General features: G+C 36.2%; 1 protein-coding gene across 1 annotated transcript in view; it reads right to left on the reverse strand.

Moving 5' to 3' along the window:
• Window positions 1–25,686, reverse strand: part of DGKK (diacylglycerol kinase kappa) — a 189,571-nt gene that overhangs the window by 56,124 nt on the left and 107,761 nt on the right. The window contains exon 8 of the mRNA XM_039221173.1: window positions 5,558–5,660. Within this exon, the coding sequence (XP_039077104.1) occupies window positions 5,558–5,660 (103 nt within the window). The remainder of the gene's footprint in view (window positions 1–5,557; window positions 5,661–25,686) is intronic.

A 25,686-nucleotide genomic window follows, 5' to 3' on the forward strand; every position in this document is an offset into this window, starting at 1 on the left:
AGGACAAATATCATATGTTTGCACGTATAGGAGGATTAGGAGGAACTTGACGGAGGAACAAGGGGGAGAAGAAGGGCGGAAATGGTGGGGGAAAGGGAGAGAGGCAAACCATGAGAGACTCTTGAATGCTGACAAAAACTGAGGACTGATGGATGTGGGGGGGAGGGGGGAATGGGCATGAAGGAGGGCACTTTGGGGATGAGCACTGAGTGTTATGTAGAAACTAATTTGACAATAAACTATTTGTAAAAAAAATAATAAAAAAAATAAAAAAAAAATATGTTGTATCTTTTTATGTGCTTGCTCCTCTACCAAATAACGATCAAGTCCCAACTCATGGTCTGGCCTCAGGCTTACGTCTCTTTTGAGAAACTGATTCTGCTCTGCAGTTCCTTTCATTCAGCAACCTCCTGCCAATGCCCTCTAGGTGAGCATGTGACTTTCAGTACGCACTTCAATGAAAGGATTTATGGAAACGGGTTCCTACCAACATCTAGTGAAACTGTGAGCTACGCTTAGAAGCAAGGAATCCCTCTGCCAGAGGTTCTGGAATAGTCCTGTCTATGCACAATTATTTTTAACAGTGTCAAAGGTCCAATGGGTTAGTTCCCTTTCTAAAGGTGAGGCAGCAGTGGCACTGATACCAACTACTGTGAACTATTTGGGCCTCAGTTTCCTTATCTGCAAAGTGGGCCATTCAAAAAACTAACTTGTTTCCCAGTATTGAGATGAAAATAAACTAGGTGTTACATTGAGGAGAAAAGGAAATATATAGTGTTTCTTAAAGGTGAAAGATGAATAAACTTGCTATAGTAAGAAAGAGACTAGTTAAAGCTAGCCATGGTACCATTTTTTTCCTATCCAGAAAATTGGTAAAAAAAAAAAAATAGATGATACAGCTGATTGAGGAAGACATGGAAAAATACACTCTCACTGAGGGTGGAAGTGAAAAGGGACAACAAGTGCTCTGGAAGGCAATTTGACAGCATCTATGAAAATTGCAAAGGCTTATACATTATGACACAGTAATTACACTTTTGGGAATTCTTCCTATAGATGTATTTGTAAAATGAGCTGCATGAGATTGTTCATTGCAACATTGTTGTAATAGCAAAAGAGTGAAAACCACCAAATTATCCACCAATAGAGAACTAGTTAAGTAAATTATGGTATATCCATACAATGGGATATCTTATCGCTGTAAAAAAGAATGAGGAGGCAATCTTTTGTTGATACAAAAAAAAATCTCCAAAATATGCTGTGAATGAGAAAATAAAAGCAAGGTTTAGAGCAATGTGTACAGTGTTAAAAGGGGGAAGATAAGAATATATGTTTATATTTACTAGTATATACAGGAAGAGATACTGGAAGCTATTGAATAAACCAAATAGCAGTAGTCAACTTTTTGTGAGTGAGCATGGGATGGGGCTATAGCAGATTGAGAAGACTGAGAGAAAGGATAGTAAGATATTTTTTAACTAAATATGTGCATATGTGTGTTTCTATTTTTTAGAAAAACTTGAACCATGTGAATATATCAACTTTTTAAGGATGAAGTTAAGAAATAGGAAGAAAGAATTATGTTAATGCTATCAATAAGTAAAATAGCCATGAGGGTGTAGCTGAAATCATTTGTTGATCCATTTGACAGTTTGGATCATGGGCTTCCTTCTGCAGTGTACTTCTACAACATAATGCAGCTGTGTGCCACAGCTGGTTGCCCTCTAGATTTATTCACTAAACTAAAGCAAACATATTAACTTCTCTGAGTGTTCATTTCTCCATATGTACAATAGCATCATGTTGCAATGATTAATAAAAATAATCCAGGATTGGGATGGAAAACTGTGAGATAAGGAGAAAATTCTATAATTAAGGCAACTCAAACTTCAGCATCAAACCTAATTTGGTTACAGATGGGAAAGGAAAGCAGTGCTGGCAGAAAGCTATTCCTAGGAGAAGACAAGGGCAGCCCCATTTAGCATTTCTCCTAGAGTCAGAGAACATATGAATTTTAGCAAGGCCAAGTTTGTCAAGAGAATCTTGTGAACAAGGTGATGAAATTGTGTGACATCGTGGGCTGGGATGTAGCTATATTAGGCAGATTCATAACCAGGTAAGTAATTGTGCCGACAAGACTGCTTTTGAATAGGCTGATGTTAATTGTAACAGAGTGTTCTGTACGGTTCAGCAATTTTAATCAACAATTCAAATGACAACATAGAAGGCTGGCTTCTCAACTTTGAAGTACTCAAAACTGGAGGGAAAGCTATTGGATGACAGAATCAAGATTGAAAAATGACCTAATGGGCAGATTGGTCAATGTCAACAAGATGAAAAAGGGATAAATGTGAAGCTTGGATTTTAGGCCCGAGGACATAAATTGTACAAGAATTGGACAATAGGAACTTGGTTTGGCAGGATAGTGTGAAAGGGCTTAGAGGAGTTAGTTGACTTTAAGTTCCGGATGACTCAACAGCCTGAAAGAGCCTTTCAAAAAAGCAAAAAAAAGTCATGCTTCTTTGAGCTGCCTTAATACAACCACAGTTCCCCACACCTGAGAGCCTATAGTCCCTCTCAATTTTTTTCAGTTCATATCACAGAAGGATGTTAAATTAGCATGAAGACAGCTTACTGATCCACTTCCTGTATATATATTTTTTAATGTTTTATTTATTTCTAGGAGAGAGAGACAGCATGAGCAGGGGAGGGTCAGAGAGAGAGGGAGTCACAGACTCTGAAACAGGCTCCAGGCTCCGAGCTGGCAGTCAGCACAGAGCCCGACGCGGGGCTCGAACCCATGAACCGCGAGATCATGACCCAAGCGAAAGTTGGACGCTTAACCGACTAAGCCACCCAGGCGCCCCCACTTCCTATATTTTAAAACAATAACAAATGTTAGTTCATCTAACCCTCACAATACACATGAGTATAAATGTTATTGAAAGAAAGTGTCCCAAGAGTGAGATTCAGTTGGATCAAGATTGCAGATGAGTAGAAGGAAAGGCTAAAATCTAGCTCATGGGGTATTAGATGAGATACTACACAAAAATAATGGCTTAGCTCAGGTGCTTCTAAGCAATAATACTATGTCATTGGTGGAAAGCAAAAGAAGAAAGCAACACCATTAGTTGATTATCTATAACAGGAATAAGAAGTGATAGGATAAGAAAAAACAAACTATGAAACCTCAACTCCCTAAGGACAGGAAGCACAGACCTGTTGGCTAACTACAAAGAAGAGGTTGCAGCCCCTTAATACCTATTTATGGTGATTGGAGGGATGCTGAGATATCTTCAGTCTACTTAGACATCTTCTCCAGGTCCCCCTGTTTGGGTGAGCAAAGTCTCAGGTTTAAGACTAGATTGACTTTCATAGCAGCTTGAGTTTGCTTGGCTGACTAGTTTTTTTTTACTTTTTCTCTTCTATCAATCCTGTTTTCTCCCTACTCACTTCCTTTCCCTGTCCAGTCAAGCATCTTTAATTTACCAAGTCATCCAGCTCATCACCTCTCTAGTTAACTATCTGGTAAGTGACTTTATTTGGGTAAATATTTGAGTAGATTTGAGAATAATATATGCATGCATCCCTGAGTGAAGTTAGCTTTGTGTTTGTGCATGTCACTAAGGAAACATGAAAGAAACCTGCAGAAACCTGTGTGAATGGCTCATTCCCTGTACCAATGTATATATGGATGTATCTGTTTTAGGGCTAGAAAATGAACTGGAAGAGACTAGAGTGGTTCTGAGTGTGTGTATATGTATATGTACACATGTGCACATGTGTTATGTCCAGTTCTAAAACTCTGCTTTACCAGCTACAGAATCCTTGCCCACTTTTGTTCTCTGACTAAGGAACCTATGTACATTTCTTTCTTTTATTTGCTGTCAACAAATGCTGGCTCTTCCCAACAAAATGGGCAGAAAACATCAATATGGGGATAATTCTTAAGTCAGTGAAATGCTGGTTCACTGACAACTCCCAGACCAGTGGACCACCACATGTCAGAGTTGTATAAATTACCATATTAGTGAAATATTACATATTAGTGAAATATAAATGAAATATTCCAGAAAGGGTTTGAATTTTCCCCTCCAGTAAGTGTAATTGACCATAAATAGAGTGAAGCTAACCATACACAAACTGAAATTAATGGGCAGTGTATCTCTTTGCTGGCTTAGTGAAACAGTAGTGTGTCAGTTGGTAAATGTATTAGATTTCTAAATTCCTTGGTGTTAGTAAAATAGGTCAGCTCTTTTTAGCTGTGATATGTGATTTTGATCTTGACAGCTCCCATTATTTAATAATGAATAATGGTAAAAGCAAATGAGGAACTCAATGGCAGAAAGGAGAGTCTCCCGGAAGCAAAGAAAAAGTGGGGAAGTAGAGGTATACTCAAAAAGCATTGTTAGCAATTGCTAAAAAGTGAAGTATCCCTGTGGGAGTCTACATTTTTTTATTAGGCTAGAAGACTAGTGATTTAAATTTGTTGTCCTTTGGTGCTATGTTTCTTGATATTCAGTCCCTTTACATATTATCACCTGTCCTCACAATATACGGTATCATTTCCATTTGCAGATGTGGAAAGTGAAGCTCAGGGAACGTAAGTGAATTACCCAAGGTCACCTAGCTAGTAAGTGACTAAAACTCATGGTTGCCTGGGCTTTCTTTTATCCCTTACATGATGTTGTTTCTATGTCTCATCATACTTTAAAAAACAAACACAAAACTAAACAAAACATCCCTCTCCTCTGCTCCTGTTTTATCTGTTCTAACATCTCTAGACCCTCTGATAGAAGATTCTATAGAAAGTTTACTCTTGCTGCTTTGATTTCATTGCTGCCTCCTTTCCGTGCAACCCCCCTCCTATAATTAGTTGACAGTGCTAACATTTTCTGATCACCAAGTGTCTCCAAGTGTCACTCCTTTGGTGCCTAGCATATGCTACCTTTTGTTATATTATATCCATATGTCATGTCAATTGTCATATCAATATCCTGGGTCTACTATAACCATAAACTCTAGATATGCTCTTATCTTGGATCTCTTTGTAGCCTTCCAACACTGTATGAATAGAGTTATCAATAAATCACTAGTGTTTAGGAATTGACATAGCAGGAGCAGAGCATGCTGGGGCAATAATCATGCTAGTTTCAGATTTGGAGACAACCTTGTTATTAGTGTCCATTCTAGTAACATAACCTGGTCCTTTATGTAGTTCTTCCTTGACCACCTGGATGCAAGCAAACTTATTTTATGGATTATTTAGTGTCTGAAAATCATGAAAAAGCTGAAATCAATTCTGATAATTTATAAACAATTGGGACAGAGCCTACAGAGTATATGCCCACATACATATACACCATAAACATCAACATTCATTATCCCAAAGGTCTAAAAAGAAACATGAGCTCTCTTTACATATACACACATTCTTACCCCCCAAAAACGTTTGACTGGTTGATAATAACAATTTAATTAAAAAATTTCCCCAGTCTTAGCACCTTCCCTTCCTTCCCAATGAAATAGATTCTGAGGTTAAAGTTTAGGTACTCACCATCCCCTTTAGGGTCGCTGAGGGCAGTGGGAGGAATGACTGATGTTCGATGACTTCCAAACCAGCATTCCTTGGAAAACCGTCTACGGCAGTCATCGTGCACCTGAAACGACAAGAGAAGAACAGAGAAAAAAAGGAAGGGGAAGAGAAAAGGATACAATTGATCAGTCTTAAGTTCAAATTCCAAGGTTTGAGTCCCCAGTATTAAAATCTCCCTTTCTGAGATTTGGTGCCATACACATTCCCCTGACTCAACTTGGACACTTACTTTCCACCTGAGTTTTACCATCCCTGAAGATGGCCTCTGAGCTCTGTTCTTTTCAAAGGTAGCTTTCAAAAGATACCCATTACAGGCATTAAGATGACATAAGTCTTATGACACAATCTTAGTGGTATACAGAATAGGGAGCTTCCAGTTTAAGAGTGCTAATCCTGATAATACGCTATTATATTTCAATCCTTACAACAACTGTGTATAGTAGGGAACACATTATTAGGTTCATTTTAGAAATGAGGATACCAAAGATCAGAGAGGTGAAGCATCTTGCTCATGGTCAAACATCCAGGAATTGGCAGAGCTGGGATTCTGCTGATTTCCCCATAAATGGTCATAATTCCTAAATTTCTAATATTTTTGAGTACCACTTCCTGGACAATGACACAGTTCCTAGAGGACATGAATCTGGCCTGATTATGCAAGAGCAATTAAAAGAGAGCCAAAGGACAACCGGAGTTCTTTTTTTAAATTGAGATATAATTGACATAAAACATTATATCAGTTCTAGGGGTACAACATAATGATTTGATATTTGTATATATTGCAAAATGATCACCACAGTAAGTTAACATCTGTCACCACGTTTAATTACATTTTTTTCTCTTGTGATGAGAACTTTTAAGGTCTACACACTTAGCAACTTACATATAGGCAAAACAGTATTATTAACTATAGTCACCATTCTGTCCATTATATCCTGATGTCTCATTTATTTTAGAATTGGAAGTTTGTACCTTTTGACCACCTTCACCTATTTTGCCCATCTCCTAACCCTCACTCCCATATCTGTGAGCTCATTCTTTTAGATTCTACATGTAAGTGAGATCATATAGTGTTTCTCATTCTCTGTCTAATCCATTTTATGTATCATAATGCCCTTAAGGTCCATCCATGTTGTTGCAAATGCCAAGATTTCCTTCATTTTTAGGGCTGAATAATATTCCATTGCATACACATCTACCATATTTTCTTTATCCATTCATCCATCACTATACACTTAGGTTGTTACCATATCTTGACTATTGTAAATAATGCTGCTGTGAACATGAGGATGCCTATATCTTTTTGAGTTAGTGTTTTCATTTTCTTCAGAAGTGGAGTTGCTAGGTCATATAGTAGTTCTATTTTTTATTTTTTAAGAAAACTCCATTCTGTTTTCCTTAGTAGCTGCACCAATTCACATTTCTACCAATGGTGCACAAGGGTTCTCTTTTCTACATATCATTGTCAACATTTATTTCTTGTCTTTTTGATAATAGCTACTCTGAAAGGCATGACGTGGTATCTCATTGTCATTTTGATTTGCATTTGCCTGATGATTAGCAATGTTGAATACCTTTTCATATATCTGTTTGTCTTTAGGAAAATATCTATGCAGATCTTTTGTCCATTTTTTAATTGGATTGTTGTTTGCTTTGTGCTATGGAGTTGTATGAATTCTTTATATATTTTGTATATTTACTCCTTATCAGATATATGATAGAAAATATTTTCTATCATTAAGTTGGTTGCCTCTTCCTTTTGTTGATGAAGCTTTTTAGTAGTCTCATCTGGTTTTTTTTTTGTATTGTTACCTTTACTTTTGATGTCAAATCGAAAAATCATGACAAGTCTTATCTCAAGGAACTTATAACAGTTTTCTTCTAGAAGTTTTATGGTTTCAAGTCTAAATTCAAGTCTTGAATCCATACGAGTTCATTTTTGTGAGTGATGTTTTGCAGGTAGGTGTCCACTTTTCCCAGCACCATTTATTGAAGAGACTGTCCTTTCCTTATTGTATACCCTTGGCTCCTTTGCCATGAATTAATTGACCATATGTGCATGAGTTTATCTCTGGGCTGTCTATTTTGTTCCATTGATCTATGTGTCCGTATTTATGCCAATATCATACTGTTTTGATTACTATGGTTTTGTAATGTAGTTTTAAATTATAGAGCATGATGACTCCTGCTTTGTTCTTCTTTCTCAAGGTTGCATTGGTTGGTTAGGGACTACTGTAGTTCTATACAAATTTTGATATTGTTCTATTTCTATGAAAAATCCCATTGGAATTTTGATAGGTATTGCATTGAACCTGTAGATTGCATTAGGCAGTATAGACATTTTAACAATATTAATTCTTCCAATCCATGCACACAGAATATTTTTCCATTTATTTGTGTCTTATTAAATTTCTTTCATCAATATCTTGTAGTTTTCAGAGTACAGGTCTTTCATCATCACCTTGGTTAAGTTTATTTGTAGGTATATTACAATTTTTATTGCAATTGTAAATCAGATGGTTTTCTTAATTTCTCTCATAGTTTATTAGTATATAGAAATGTGACAGATTTTTGTATATTAATTTTTACTCCTGCAATTTTGCTGAATTTATTAGTTCTAACAGGAATTTTTTGTAAACTCTTTAGGGTTTTCTTTTCTTTTTTAAAAGTTTATGTATTTGTTTTGAGAGAGAGAGAGAGAGAGAGACAGAATCCCAAGCAGGCTCCACCCTATCAGCACAGAGCCCAACATGGGGCTTGATCTCATGATTCATGAAATCAAGTTCAGACTTAACAGACTGAGGCACTCAGGCAACCCTTTAAGGTTTTCTATATACAATATGGCATCCAAAAATAGTGACAGTTTTACTTCTTTCTATCTCTATGATTTGGATGCTTACAAATTTATTATTACAGTATAATTGACATACAATGTTATATTAGTTTCAGGTGTACAACATATTGCTCCAACAATTCTATACATTACTTAGTGCTCACCACGATTAGTGTAGTCACAATACAATGTTACTACAATATTATTTGACTATTACTTCTGCTTACTTTTCAACTCTGTGACTTATTTATTTTTTAACGGGGTGACTTTTATTTCTTTTTCTTGCCTAGGACTTTTAAAACTATGCTGAATAAAAGCAGGGAGAGTGAGCATCCTGTATTGCTTCTTATCTAAGACAAAAAGCTGAAATCTTTACACTATTGAGTATGATGTTAGCTGTGGGGTTGTCATATGTGGCCTTTATTATGTTGAATTATGTTTCCTGTATGCCCACTTTGTTGAGATATTTTTATAATAAATGGATGTTGAATTTTATCAAATGATTTTCTGATCTATTGAAATGATCACATTGATTGGTTTCTGCATGTTAAGCCAGACTTGCACCCCTGCAATAAATTGTACTTGATTACAGTGTATGATCCTTAATGTACTGTTGAATTTGGGTTGTTAATATTTTGTTGAGGATTTTTGCATCTATGTTCCTCAGAGATATTGACCTGTAATTTTTTTTCTTGTGACATCCTTATCTGGTCTTGGTATCAGAGTAATGCTGTCTTTATAGGAGGAGTTTGGAAGTGTTCCTTCCTCTTATATATTTTTTAAAGATTTTGAGAAGTATTGGTATTAATTCTGTTTTAAATATGTTTGATAGAATTTATCAGTGAATATGGCTGGTCCTAGACATTTCTTTGTTGGGAGGTTTTTGATTATTGATTCAGTCTCCCTATTAATAATCTGTCTATTCAGATTTTCTATTTCTTTATGATTCCGTCTTTGTGGTTTTATGTTTCTAGTAATTTATCCATTGCTTCTAGGTTTCCAATTTGTTTGTGTATAATTGTTCATAGTAGTCCCTTATTTTTTTTTAATTTTTTTTCGCTTTTTATTTTTATTTATTTATTTTTCTTACAAATAGTTTATTGTCAAGTTGGTTTCCATATAACACCCAGTGCTTATCCCCACAAGTGCCCTCCTCCATGCCCATCTCCCCCCTCCCTCCCACATCCATCAGTCCTCAGTTTGTTTCTCAGCATTCAAGAGTCTCTCATGGTTTGCCTCTCTCCCTTTCCCCCACCATTTCCCCCCTTCTTCTCCCCCATGGTCCTCAGTTAAGTTCCTCCTTTGTATTTCTGTGGTATCAGTTGTAACATCTCCTTGTTCATTTCTGATTTTATTTATTTGAGACTTCTCCTTGTTTTCAGGTTGAGTCCAGCTGAAGGTTTGTCAGTTTTGTTTGTCTTCTAAAAGAATCACCTCTTAACTTAATGGATCTATTGTCCTTTTGTCTCAATTTTATTTATTGCTGCTCTGATCTTAGTTATTTCCTTACTTGTACTAACTTTGGGTTTTGTTTGTTCTTCTTTATTTCATTAAAGTGTAAAGTTAGGTTGTTCATTTGAGATTTTTTTCTTCAGGGTTTTATCACTATGAGCCTCTCTCCTAGAACTACTTATGCTGCATCCCATAAGTATTTTTCCTTTCTAAAATTAAAGTATAATTAACATAGTGTTATATTAGTTTCAGGTATAGTATATAATGATTCAGCAATTCTATACATTACTCCGTGCTCATTAGGGAAAATGTACTCTTAATCCCCTTCATCTATTTCATGCATACCTCCACTTATCTCTGCTCTGGCAACAAGAGAACAGTTTGTTCTCTGTATTTAAGAGTCTTATTTGTCACTTTTTTTGTTTGTTTATTTGTTTAGTTTCTTAAATTCCACACATGAGTGAAATCACATGGTATTTGTCTTTCTCTGTCTGACTTATTTTATTTCACATTATATCCTCTATATCATTCCATATTGTTGCAAATGGCAAGATTTCATTCGTTAAAATGTGTGTGTGTGTGTGTGTGTGTGTGTGTGTGTGTGTGTGTAACTTCTTTATTCATTCATCTATGGATGGACACTTGGGTTGCTTCCATATATTGGTTATTATAAATAATACTGCAATAAACATAGAGGTGCATATATCTCTTCAAAATTGTGTTTTCATATTCTTTGGGTAAATACTCAGTAGTGGAATTACTGGATCATGTGATAATTCTGTTTTTAATTTTTTGAGGTACCCTCATGGATATTTCCACAGTGGCTGCACCAATTTGCATTCCTACCAACTTGCACCTTTGCACGAGGGTTTATTTTTCTCCACATCTTCACAAACACTTGTTATTTTTTGCCTTTTAGATACTAGCAATTCTGACATGTGTGAGATGATAGATAGCTCATTGTGGTTTTGTTTTGCATGTCCCTAGTGATTAATGTTACTGAGCATCTTTCCATGTGTATTTTGGCCATTTGTATGTCTTCTTTGGAAAAATATCTATCCAGGTCCTATACCCATTTTTAATTGTATTATTTGTTTTTTTATGTTGAGTTGTATAAATTCTCTATATATTTTGGATATTAGCCCTTTATCAGATATATCATTTGCAAATATCTTGTCCCATTCAGTAAGCAGAATTTTGTCTTGTCAATGGTTTCCTTTGCTGTGCAAAATCTTTTTATTTTGGTGTAGTCACAATAGTTTAATTTACTTTTGTTTTCTTTTCCAGAGGTGACATATCTATAAAAATGTTTGATGTCAGAGGAATTACTGCCTATGTTTTGTTCTAAGAATTTTATGGTTGCAGGTATCACATTTAATCCATTTTGACTTTATTTTTATTTATGGTGAAAGAAAGTGGTACAGTTTCATTCTTTTGCATGTCAATGTCCATTTTTTCCAGCACTATTTGTTGAAGAGATTGCCTTTTCCCCATCATGTATTCTTGCCTCCTGTGCCATAGATAAATTGGTCAAACAGTACCATACTGTTTTGATTACTATAGCTTTGTAGTATAATTTGAGCTCAGAAAGCATGATACCTCCAGCTTTGCTATTTTTTCTCAAGATTGCTTTGACTATTTAGGGTCTTTTGTGGTCCCATACAAATTTTAGGATTCTGTGTAAAATGTTGTTGGTTTGTTTAGGATGTGTTAAATCTGTAGATTGCTTTGGGTAGAATGTACATTTTAACAATAGTGGTTCTTACAATCCATGAGTATGGAATATCTTTCCATTTGTTTGTGTTAACAATTTCCTTCCTTTCAATATTTTGTAGTTTTCAGAGTACAGATCTTTCACCATTTTGGTTAAGTTTATTCCTAGGTATTTCATTATTTTTGTTGCAATTCTAAATAGGATTGTTTTCTTAATTTCTATTGCTGTTCTTTCATTGTTAGTGTATACATTGCAACAAATTTTTATTTATTTATATTGTATCCTGTGACTACTGAATTTAGCTATCGGTCCTAGTAGTATTTTGGTGGAGTCCTTAGGGTTTTCTTTCTTTCTTTCTTTCTTTCTTTCTTTCTTTCTTTCTTTCTTTCTTTCTTTCTTTCTTTCTTTCTTTTCTTTTCTTTCTTTCTTTTTTTACAAATAGTTTATTGTCAGGCTGGTTTCCATATAACACCCAGTGCTCATCCTCACAAATGCCCTCCTCCATAGGGTTTTCTATGCATAGTATCATGTCATCTGTAAACAGTGAAAGTTTTGCTTTTTCCTTACCAATTTGGATGTATTTTATTTCTTTTTCTTATCTGACTGCTGTGGCTAGGATTTCCAGTACTTGTTGACTAAAAGTTGGAAGTAGGCATCCTTGTCTTGTTCTTTATCTTAGAAGGAAAGCTCTTAGTTTTTCACCCTTGAGCATGATGTTAGGTGTGTGTTTTTCATATATGGCCTTTATTATATTGAGGTATGTTCTCTTTAAGCTTACTTTGTTGAGAGCTTTTACTATTAATGGATGTTTTACTATGTCAAATGCTTTTCTGCATCTTTTCTAACAATCATTTAAAAAATCCTTTCTCTTATTAATATGATGTATTATGTTGATTGACTTGCAAATATGAACCACTCTTGCATTCCTTGAATAAATGTCAATTAATTGTTGCAAATGATTTTTCATAGTAATCTTACATATGGTTTGATAATATTTTGTGGGGGATTTTCTGTATCTATGTTCATCAGAGATATTGGCTTATAAGGTGTTTTTTTTGTTTTTTTTTTTGTTTTTGTTTTTAGTATGTTTATGTAGCTTTGGTATCAGGGTAATTCTGGCCTCATAGAATGAATTTGGAAACTTTCCATCCTTTTCTGTTATTTGGAACAGTTTGAGAAGAATATGTTTTTACTCTTCTGTAAATATTTGGTAGAATTCACTTGTGAAGCCAGCTGGTTCTGGACTTTTTTTTTTTATTACTGATTCAATTTCATTGCTAGTAATCAGTCTGTTAGAATTTTCTATTTCTTCCTGATTCAGTTTTATAAGGTTGTATGTTTCTAGGAATTTATGCATTTAGTTTAGGTTGTCCAATTTGTTGGCATATAATTCTTCATAATATTCTCTTATAATCTTTTATATTTCTGTGGTGTTGTTTGTTATTTCTCCTCCTTCATCTCTGATTGTATTTATTTGAATCTTTTTTTCTTGATGAGTCTGGCTAAAGGGTTGTCATTTTTGTTTATTAAAAATCTGGGGCACCCAGGTGGCTTAGTTGGTTAAGTGTGTCCGACTTTAGTTCAGGTCATGATCTCACAGTTCGTGGGTTCGAGCCCCATGTCAGGCTTTGTGCTGAATGCTTGTCAGAGCCTGGAGCCTGCTTCAGATTTTGTGTCTCCTTCTCTCTCTGCCCCTCCCCGCTCATGCTCTGTCTCACTCTATGTCTCAATAATAAATAAATGTAAAAAAAAGTTTTTTAAAAACCCAGATCCTGGTTTCATCCATCTCTTCCATTGTTTTTTAAAGTCTCTATTTCATTTATTTCATCTCTAATCTTTATTATTTTCTTCATTCTACTGGCCCAGGAATTTGCTTGTTTTTTGTTTTCTAGCTCTTTAGATGTAAAGTTACATTGTTTATTTAAGGGTTTTGTTTTGTATTGTTTTGTTTGATAAAGGACTATATTGCTCTAATCTTCCTTCTTGGAACAGCTTTTGCTGCATCACAAAGATTTTGAACCATTTTGCTTTCATTTTTATTCCTGTCCATGTATTTGTGTTTTTCTTTTTAATTTCTTCATTGACTATTTTTGTTTAGTAGCATATTATTTAGCCTCCATGTAGTTGTGTTTTTTCCACATTTTTTTCTTGTGATTGATTTCTAGTTTCATACTGTTGTGGAGGGAAATCACGCATAATATAATTTCAATCTTTTTGAATTTATTGAGATTTGTTTTATGGCCTAACATGTGATCTATTCTGGAGAATGTTCCATGTGCACTTGAAAAGAATGTATTTTCTGCTGTTTTTGGATGGAATATATATATATATATATACCTGTTAGATCCATCTGGTCCAATGTGTCATTCAAAGCCACCGTTTCTTTGTTGATTTTTTGTCTGGATGATATATCCATTGATATAAGTGGGTTGTTAATGTCCCTTACTATTATTGTATCACTGTCAATTTCTTCCTTTATGTCTGTTAATAGTTAACACTATGTATTTATTGGGTGCATAAATATTTACAATTGTGATATCCTCCTATAGATTTGTTCCCTTTCTCATTATGTAGCGTCCTTCTTTGTCTCTTGTTACAGGCTTTGTTTTAATGTCTATTTTGTCTGACATATAAGTATTCCTACCCCCAGCTTTCTTTTTGCTTCCATTTGCATGATAAATGTTTTCCCATCCCTTCACTTTCAATTTGCATGTGTTGTTATATCTGAAGTGAGTCTCTTGTAGTCAACATACAAGTGGGTCTTGCTTTCTTATCTATTCAGTAACTCAATGTCTTTTAAATAAAGCATTTATTTCATTTACATTGAAAGTGATTATTGCTAGGTATGTACTTATTGTATGGTTGTTTTTGTTGTTCTTCTCTGTTCCTTTTTTTTCTTACACTCCCCTTGTGTTTTGATGGCTTTGTTTAGTGATATGATTGGATTCCTTTGTCTTTATTTCTTGTGTATCTACTATAGATTTTTGATCTGTGGTTACCATTAGGTTTGTATAAAACATCGTATGCATATAGCAGTCTATATTAAGTTGATAGTCACTTAAGTTTGAACTCATTAAAAGCACTAAATTTTTACTCCTCCCTTCACATGTTTTGTGGATGTCATATTTTATTTACATCCTTTTATTTTGTGAATCCCTTGACTAATTTTTATAGATATAATTAATTTTACTTTTTTTGGTGCTTTAATCTCCATACTATTTTTCTAAGTGACTAATCTACTACTTTTATTATATGCTTGAATTTCCCTGTGAAGTTTTTTCTTTTCGTAATTTTCTTAATCATGATTATAACCTTTTATTTTCACTCAAAGAATTTTGTTTAACATTTCTTTTTTCTTTTTTTTCTTTTTAAAAATGTGTTTATTTATTTATTTTGAGAAAGAGAGAGAGCGTGCAGGGGAGGGGCAGAGAGAGAGAGAGAGAGTCCCAAGCAGGTTCTGCACTATCAGCGCAGGGCCTCACACAAGGCTCAATCTCACAACTGTGAGATTATGACCTGCGCCGAAATCAAGAGTCAGATGCTCAAACAACTGAGCCACCCAGGCACCCCCAGATAGTGCAAAGAATTATTTAAAAAATTTTTTAATGTTTATTTATTTTTTATTTTATTATTATTATATTTTTAATGGTACTTTTTTTTTAAATAAGGGAGAACCTACACTGAATCTACATCATAATCACACAGAGTCCATAGTTAACCTTAGGGTTCACTCTTGTTCACTATTAAACATTTTGTGAGTTTAGAAAAAAACATAATGACATGTATCCATTATTGTAATATCATACAGAGAATTTTCTTTTTTTTTTTTACAGATAGTTTATTGTCAAGTTGGTTTCCATATAACACCCAGTGCTCATTCCCACAAGTGCCCTCCTCCATGCCCATCTCCCCCCGCCCCACATGCCCATACATGGAAAGAGCCTAAGTGTCCATCAACGGACGAATGGATCAAGAAGATGTGGTTTATCTATATGATGGAATACTACATGGCAATGAGAAAGAATGAAATCTGGCCATGTGTAGCAACATGCATGGACCTTGAGGGAGTTATGCTGAGCGAAATAAGTCAGACAGAGAAGGACAAATACCCTATGTTGTTTAACATTTCTTGTAAGGTTGGTTTAATAGTGAGGAACTTTTTTAAACTTTTTTTTTTCTTTCTTTTTTTTTTTTTTGTTCTGGGAAATTCTTTATTTCTCCTTCTGTTCTAAATGGTAGCCCTGTTGGGTAGAGTATTCTCAGTTTCAGGTTTTTTCCTTTCAGTAATTTGAATATATTATACCAGTCACTTGTGGCCTGCAAAGTTTCTTCTGAAAAATCAGCTGATAGACTTTTGTGGTTCCCCCTTGTATGTAACAGTCTGCTCTTGTTGCTTTTTAAATTCTTTCTTTATCACTAGGTTTTGCCATATAAATTATTATGTGTCTCAGTGTAGATCTCTTTGGGCTGATGTTGTTGGAGGCTGTCTGTGCTGCCTGGATCTGGATATCTGTTTCCTTCTCCAGATTAGGGAAGTATTCATCTATTACTGCTTCAAATAAATTTTCTGCCCTCTCTCTTGCTTTTCCTTCTGGGATCCCTATAATGTGAATGTTATTATGCTTGATGATGTTGCTGAGCTCCCTTAACCTATTTTCATTTTTTATTATTTGTTTTAATTTGTTTTGTTCTTCAGCTTCATTGCTTTCAATTACCCTGTCTTCCAGGTTGCTGACATGTTCCTCTGTCTCCTCTAATCTATCATTTATTCCCTATAGTGTATTTTAAAATTATAATTTATTGTCAAATTGGCTAACATACAGTGTGTAAAGTGTGCTACTGGTTTTGGGGGTAGATTCCCATGGTTCATCGCTTACATACAGCACCCAGTGCTCATCTCAACCAGTGCCCTCCTCAATTCCTATCACCCATTTCCCCCTCTCCCCCATGCCCCTATCAACTCTCAGATTGTTCTCTGTATTTAAGAGTCTCTTATGGTTTGCCTCCTTCCCTTCCTGTAACTATTTTTCCCCTTCCCTTTCCCCATGGTCTTCTGTTAAGTTTCTCAAGATCCACATATGACTGAAAGCATATAATATCTGTCGTTCTCTGCCTGACTTATTTCACTTGGCATAGTACCCTCAGTTCCAACCACGTTGCTGCAAATGGCATGATTTCATTCTTCCTCATTGCCAAGTAGTATCCATTGGATATATAAACCACATCTTCTTTATCCATTCATCAGTTGATTGGCATTTGGGCTCTTTACATAATTTGGCTATTGTTGAAAGTGCTGCTATAAACATTGCCCCTATCAATCAGCACTCCTGTATCCTTTGGATAAATTCCTAGTAGTGCTATTCCTGGGTCATAGGGTAGTTCTATTTTTAATTTTTTGAGGAACCTCTACACTGTTTTCCAAAGAGGCTGCACCAGATTGCATTTCTATTAACAGTGCAAGAGGGTGCCGTTTTCTCCACATCCTCGTCAGCATCTGTATATTCCTGATTTGTTCATTTTAGCCACTCTGACAGGTGTGAAGTGGTACGTCAGTATGGTTTTGATTTGTATTTTCCTGATGACGAGTGACGTTGAGTATCATTTCATTTGTCTGTTGGCTATCTGGATGTCTTCTTTAGAAAAGCATCTATTCATATCTTCTGCCCATTTCTTCACTGAATTATATGTTTTTCAGGTGTTGAGTTTGGTAGTCCTTCATAGATTTTGAATACTAACCCCTTATCTGATATCTCATTTGCGAGTATCTTTTCCCATTCTGTCAGTTGCCTTTTAGTTTTGTTGATTGTTTCCTTTGCCGTGCAGAAGTTTTTTTCTTATCAAGATGAGGTCCCAATAGTTCATTTTTGCTTTAATTCCCTTTCCTTTGGAGATGTGTCGAGTAAGAAATTGCTGTGGCTGAGGTCAAAGAGGTTGTTGCCTGCTTTCTGCTCGAAGGTTTTGATGGTTTCCTGTCTCACATTTAGGCCTTTCATCCATTTTGAATTTATTTTCTGTATGGCGTAAGAAAGTGGTCTAGTTTCATGCTTCTGCATGTTGCTGTCCAGTTCTCCCAGCACCATTTGCTAATGAAACTATCTTTTTTCCATTGGATGCTCTTTCTTGCTTTGTGAAAGTTTAGTTGGCCATACATCTGTGGGTCCAATTCTGGGTTCTCTATTCTATTCCATTGGTCTTTGTGTCTGTTTTTGTGCCAATACCATACTGTCTTGATGACTACAGCTTTGTAGTAGAGGCTAAAGTCTGGGATTGTGATGCCTCCCGTTTTGGTTCTCTTCTTCAATATTACTTTGGCTATTCGGGGTGTTCTGTGATTCCATACGAATTTTAGGATTGTTTGTTCTAGCTTTGAGAAGAATGCTGCTGCAATTTTTATTGGGATTACATTGTGTAAATTGCTTTGGGTAGTATTGACATTTTAATAATGTTTATTCTTCTGACCCATGGGCATGGAATGTTTTTCCATTTCTTTGTGACTTCTTCAATTTCCTTCATAAGTTTTCTATAGTTTTCAACATACAGTGTTTTATATCTTTGGTTAGGTTTATTCCTAGGTATTTTATGATTTTTTTTGTGCAATTGTGAATGGGATCAGTTTCTTGATTTCTCTTTCTGTTGCTTCATTGTCGGTGTATAGAAATGCAACCGATTTCTGTACATTGACTTTGTACCCTGTGACTTTGCTGAATTCATGTATCCGTTCTAGCAGACTTTTGGTGGAGTCCGTCGGGTTTTCCATGTAGAGTATCATATCATCTGTGGCCCTATAGTGTATTTCTAATTTCAGTTATTGAGTTATTTGTGGGTTAGTTGGTCCGAGGGTTGTGGGTTATCGTTAAGCTGTTCTTTTTAAAATATTTTCTATTTCTTTGCTAAAGGTCTTAATGAGATCCTCTGCTGTTTTCTTAAGTCCAGTAAGTATACTTATGAACATTACTTTGTATTCTTTATCAGGTATATTGCTTAGTTTTATTTCATTTAACATTTTTTTTGCTATCGTTGTGGCCTGTTCCTTGAAATATTTCTCTGTCTCTTCATTTTTTCTAACTCGTTGTGTTCATTTCTGTATATTAGATAAGTCAGTTATGTCTTCTGAGCTTCAAAGTAGTGTCCTTATGAAAAAGAGCTTCTGTAGTTCCCTGCAGCACAACGTCCCTTATTCACCAGAACCAGGCACTTCAGTAGTGCCTCCTATGTAGGTTGTGTGTGCCCTTCTGTTGTGGCTGAGCCTTGTCTGCCTTCAGTACTGTTGGCTGCAATGGTCCAACTTTGACTATTGTGGCATAGTAAGCAGGGTTTAATCCCTGTGCTGTTAAAAAGACAATGTGGGGCTCTAGGCTTATTTTTGGGCAGTGTTTTCAATCAATCCAAGTGCCTGTCCTCTGCTCAGTTGCCAGCGCTGCAGTCACACTGACCTGCAGGACACTCTCCCTGCATTGTCTCCTGAGAGGCAGTAAGATCTGATGTCTTCTTCCAATCATCTTCCAGGGCTGCAGTTATATTGATCAGCAGGATACCCTCTCTCCACTGCCAGCTCTATAAGGTTTGGATGCTAGGACTGTGGTGCACTGGTGTGTGTGGTTATCTTCTACTCTCTCCAAGGTAGGAGTAAACTTTGGAGTAGTGTTTGTCCTTGCTGGGGTTGCTTACAGAAAAAAAATTACCAGGAGCTGTTTTTAAGGGACTATTTGTGGGTTGAATGGGGCAGATCTGCAGGAGAATGGGGTTAAGGCGCACAGTGTTAGTAAGTTCGGTGGACAGTGTTCTCGCTGGTTCCTGCAGGTGTCCAGCTATCTATGCTGGAGAGGATGGGAGAGAAATGGCACCCAATAGCTCTTTTGTTCTTGAATAAGTCTCCTGAAGATCACTTCCAGCACATGTTCTGGGATTAGGAGATAAATCTTCATGTATACCTCAGGTGTTCAAACTGATATTTCTATGCTATATTTCAACTGGGTTATTATGTGGTCTATTTAACAGGGACCTAGCTTTCTATCACTCTCTGGTTCTCCTAGAGCTAAACCCACTGGTTTTTAAAGTATTCAGAATTAAGGGGCGCCTGGGTGGCTCAGTCGGTTAAGCGTCGGACTTAGGCTCAGGTCATGATCTCACGGTTCGTGGGTTCCAGCCGCGCCTCTGGCTCTGTGCTGACAACTAGCTCAAAGCCTGGAGCTTGTTTCGGATTCTGTGTTTCCCTCTCTTTCTGACCCTCCCCTGCTCATGTTGTCTCTCTCTGTCAGAAATAAATACAAAAACATTTATAAATAAATAAATAAATAATAAAGCTAAGCCCCCACCCCCAGTTTTCAAAGCCAAATGTTATGGGAACTCATCTTCCCAGTTCAGGTCCCCTGTGCCTGGGGTGCCTGTTGGTAGGGTCTGATTCTCTCACTTCTCTGTACCTGTGGCGTCTCTTACATTTGTGATTTCTTTCCCAATTGTGTCTCACTAAGGGTTTGGTTCCCAATTGTGTCTCTGCCCCTCTTATCCTTTTTATTGTGACCTCCTTGCTACAATTAACTGTGGAAGATCTCTTCTGCCAGTCTTTAGGTCATTTTCTGAATTAGTTGCACTGATGTGGCCATTATCTCAGTGTGTCTGTGGCATGAGGTGAGCTCAGAATCCTGCAACTCTGTGTCCCATAAGTTTTGGTATGTTGTATTTCCATCTTCATTTGTCTCAAGGTATCATTTTATTTCTCTTTTGATTTCTTCTTGGGCCCATTTGTTGTACAGTAGCATGTTGTTTAATGTCAACATATTTGTGGATTTTCCAGTTTTCTTCCTGTAATTGATCACTAGTTTCATACCATTGTGGTCACAAAAGATGCTTATATGATGTCAATCTTTTAAAATTTATTAAGACTAGTTTTGTTGACTAACATATGAACTATCCTGGAGAATGTTCTATGTGCACTTGAGAAGAATGTATATTCTGTTCTTGTTGGATGAAATGTTCTGTATACATCTAGTAAATCCATCTATTGTAATGTGTCATTTAATGCCAATGTTTCTGTATAAATTTTCTGTATGGATAATCTTTCTATTGATGACAGAGGAGTATTTAATTCCTCTAATATTGTATTTCTATGTATTTCTCCCTTAGGTGCTTCTATATTAGGTCCATAAATATTTACAAATTTTATATACTCTTGTTTGATTGTACCTTTTATCATTATGTAATTACCTTCTTTGTCTCTTCTTACAGTCTTTGTTTTAAAGTCTATTTTGTCTGTGGGGTGCCTGGGTAGCTCAATCAGTTAAGCGTCCGACTTGGGCTCGGGTCATGATCTCAGGGTTTGTGGGTTCAAGCCCCATATGGGGTTCTGTGCTAGCAGCTCAGAGCCTGAAGCCTGCTTTAGATTCTGTGTCTCCCTCTCTCTCTGCCCCTCCCCTGTTCATGCTCTGTCTCCTTTTGTCTCAAAAATAAATTTAAAAAATTAAAGTCAATTTTTTTCTGATATGACTACCCCTGCTTTCTTTTGGTTTCTATTTGCATGGAATATCTTTTTCCATTCCTTCACTTTCAGTCTTGGTGTGTCATTTTATCTGAAGTGAATATAGGCAGGAAATAAATGGGTCGTTTTAAAATCTATCAAAACACTCTATGTCTTTTGACTTTAGAATTTAGTTCATTTATGTTATTTAAGACACTTATTGATAGGTATGTACTTGTTGTCATTTTGTTCATTGTTTTTGGTTGTTTTCTAGTTCCTCTGTTCTTTTCTTCTCTTGCTCTCTTCCTTTGTAATTTGAAGATTTTCTGTAGTGGTATACTTAGATTCTCTTTATCTTTTGTGTATCTACTTTGGTTATTGCTTTGAGGTTACCATGAGGCTTACATATAACAACTTTTGTAACAATTTGTTTTAAGTAGATTACAATTTAAGTTTGAATGAATTCTAAAGCTCTCTATTTTACTTACCCCCCAAATTTTGAGTTTTTGATAACAAAATTTACAATTTTTATGTCATGTATCCCTTATCAAATTATAGTTATAGTTACTTTTACTATTTTTCTCTTTATCCTTCATACTAGCTTTATAAATCATTAATTCATCACCTTTGCACTGTTAGCTTATTCTAAATTTTACAACATATTTATCCTTCCCAGACATAGCAGCCCTCAATAAATATAAAAGAATTGAGATCATACAATGCACACGTTCAGATCATAGTGCTTTGAATCTTGAATTCAATCACAGGAAGAAGTCTGGAAAACCTCCAAAAACATGGAGGTTAAAGTACACCTTACTAAAGAATGAATGGGCCAATCAGGAAATTAGAGAAGAAATTTAAAAATATATGGAAACAAATGAAAATGAAAACACAACAATCCAAAATCTATGGGATGCGGCAAAGGCAGTCCTAAGAGGAAAGTACATTGCACTCCAGGCCTATTTTAACAAATTAGAAAAAGCGCAAGTATGAAATCTAACAGCTCACCTAAAGGAACTAGAGGCAGAGCAACAAGAACGCCCTAAACCCAGTAGAAGAAGAGAAATAGTAAAAATTAGAGCAGAAATAAACAACATGGAGACCAAAGAAACAATTGAACAGATCAATGAAACCAAGAGTTGGTTTTTTTGAAAAAGTAAACAAAATTGACAAACCTCTAGCCAGACTTATCAAAAAGAAAAGAGAGAGCACCCAAATAGACAAAATTATGAATGAAAATGGACTTATTACAACCAACCCCTCAGAAATACAAGCAATTATCAGGGAATACTATGAAAAATTATATGCCAACAAATTGGACAACTTAGAAGAAATGGACAAATTCCTAAACACACACTCACTACCAAAATTCACACGGGAAGAAATAGAAAACCTGAACAGACCCATAACGAGTGAAGAAATCGAATCAGTGATCAAAAATCTCCCAACAAATAAGAGCCCTGGACCTGATGGTTTCCCTGGGGAATTCTACCAGACATTTAAAACAGAATTAATCCCAATTCTTCTCAAGCTATTCCAAAAAATAGAAGTCGAAGGAAAACTCCCGGACTCATTTTATGAAGCCAGCATCACTCTGATTCCCAAGCCAGACAGAGATCCAACAAAAAAAGAGAACTATAGGCCAATATCCTTGATGAATACGGATGCAAAAATTCTCAACAAGATCCTTGCAAATCGAATCCAGCAGCATATCAAAAGAATCATCCACCAAGATCAAGTGGGATTCATTCCTGGGTTACAGGGCTGGTTCAACATTCGCAAATCAATCAATGTGATCCATCATATCAATAAAAGAAAAGATAAAAACCATATGATCCTGTCAATAGATGCAGAAAAAGCATTTGACAAAATACAGCATCCCTTCTTAATAAAGACTCTCGAGAAAGTTGGGATAGAAGGAACCTACTTAAACATCATCAAAGCCATCTATGAGAAGCCTTCAGCTAACATCATCCTCAACGGGGAAAAACTGAGAGCTTTCCCCCTGAGATCAGGAACACGACAGGGATGTCCACTCTCACCACTGTTGTTTAACATAGTGCTGGAAGTCCTAGCATCAGCCATCAGACAACAAAAGGAAATCAAAGGCATCAGAATTGGCAAAGAGGAAGTCAAACTTTCCCTCTTCGCAGATGACATGATACTCTACATAGAAAACCCGACAGACTCCACCAGAAGCCTACTAGAACTGATCCAAGAATTCAGCCAAGTTGCAGGGTACAAAATCAACGTACAGAAATCGGTTGCATTTTTATATACCAATGATGAAGCGACAGAAAGAAAAATCTACCAGACGTTTAAAACAGAATTAATACCAATTCTTCTCAAGCTATTCCAAAAAATAGAAATCGAAGGAAAACTTCCGGACTCATTTTATGAAGTCAGCATCACTCTGATTCCCAAGCCAGACAGAGATCCAGCAAAAAAAGAGAACTACAGGCCAATATCCTTTATGAATACGGATGCAAAAATCCTCAACAAGGTACTTGCAAATCGAATCCAACAGCACATAAAAAGAATTATCCACCAAGATGACGTGGGATTCATTCCTGGGTTACAGGGCTGGTTCAGTATTCGCAAATCAATCAATGTGATATATCACATCAACAAAAGAAAAGCTAAAAACCATATGATCTTGTCAATAGATGCAGAAGAAGCGTTTGACAAAATACAGCGTCCTTTCTTAATAAAGACGCTTGAGAAAATCGGGGTAGAAGGAACTTACTTAAACATCATAAAAACCTTTTATGGGAAGCCCTCAGCTAACATCCTCCTCAACGGGGAAAAACTGAGAGCTTTCCCCCTGAGATCAGGAAGAGGACAGGGATGTCCACTCTTACCATTGTTGTTTAACAGAGTGCCAGAAGTCCTGGCATCAGCAATAAGACAACAAAAGGAAATGAAAAGCATCAAAATTGGCAAAGAAGAAGTCAAACTTTCACTTTTCACAGAAGACATGATACTCTACATAGAAAACCCGACAGACTCCACCAGAAGCCTACTAGAACTGATGCAAGGATTCATCAAAATTGCAGGGTACAAAATCAATGGACAGATATCGGTTGCATTTTTATACACCAATAATGAAGCAGAAGAAAGAGAAATCAAGAAACTGATCTCATTCACAAGGGTACAAAAAACCATAAAATACCTAGGATAAACCTAACCAAGGATATAAGAGATCTGTATGATGAAAACTATAGAAAACTTATGAGGAAAATTTGAAGAAGACACAAAGAAATGGAAAAACATTCCATGCTCATGGATTGGAAGAATATAGTTAAAATGTCATTAGTACCCAAAGCAATCTACACATTCAATGCAATCCAAATCAGAAATGCACCAGCATACTTCTCAAAACTAGAACAAACGATCCTAAAATTTGTATGGAACCACAAAAGACCTCAAATAGCCAAATTAATATTGAAGAAGAAAACCAAAATGGGAGGTATCACCATCCCAGATTTTAGCCTCTACTACAAAGCTGTCATCATCAAGACAGTATGGTATTGGCACAAAAACAGACACATAGACCAATGGAATAGAATTGAGAACTCAGAATGGGACCCAAAAGTATATAGCCAACTAATCTTTTACCAAGCAGGAAAGAGTATCCAATGGAAAAAAGATAGCCTCTTTAACAGATGGTGCTGGGAGAACTGGACAGCAACATGCAGAAGAATGAAACTAGATCAATTTCTTACACCATACACAAAAATAAACTCAAAATGGATACAGGACCTGAACGTGAGACAGAAAATCACCAAAACCCTAGAGGAGAAAGCAGGAAACAACCTCCTTGACCTCATCCGCAGTAATTTCTTACTTGACACATTCCCAAAAGCAAGGGAATCAAGAGCAAATATGAACTATTGGGACCTCATCAAGATTAAAAGCCTCTGCACGGCAAAGGAAACAATCCATAAAACTTATAGGCAACCAACGGAATGGGAAAAGATAGTTGCAAATGACATATCAGATAAAGGGTTAATATCCAAAATTTATAAAGAACTCACCAAACTCCACACCCGAAAAACAAACAATCCGGTGAAGAAATGGGCGGAAGATATGAACAGACACTTCTCCAAAAGGACATCCAGATGGCCAACAGACACATGAAACGATGCTGAGCATTCCTCCTCATCAGGGAAATACAAATCAAAACCACACTGAGATACAACCTCACGCAAGTCACAGTGGCTAAAATGAGCAAATCAGAGGACTCTATATGCTGGCGAGGATGTGGAGAAATGGGCACCCTCCTACACTGTTGGTGGGAATGTAAACTGGTGCAGCCCCTCTGGAAAACAGTGTGGAGGTTCCTCAAAAATTAACAATAGAACTCCCCTATGACCCAGCAATAGCACTGCTAGGAATTTACCCATGGGATATAGGAATGCTGTTGTTTAGGAGCATATGTACCCCAATGTTCATAGCCTCACTCTCAACAATGGCCAAAACATGGAAAAAGCCTAAGTGTCCATCAACGGACGAATGGATCAAGAAGATATGGTTTATCTATATGATGGAATACTACATGGCAATGAGAAAGAATGAAATCTGACCATGTGTAGCAACATAGATGGAACTGGAGGGTGTTATGCTGAGCAAAATAA

The sequence above is a fragment of the Hyaena hyaena genome, unplaced genomic scaffold (assembly GCF_003009895.1).
Source record: "Hyaena hyaena isolate Hyena2069 unplaced genomic scaffold, ASM300989v1 scaffold_960, whole genome shotgun sequence".
Classification (NCBI taxonomy): domain Eukaryota; kingdom Metazoa; phylum Chordata; class Mammalia; order Carnivora; family Hyaenidae; genus Hyaena; species Hyaena hyaena.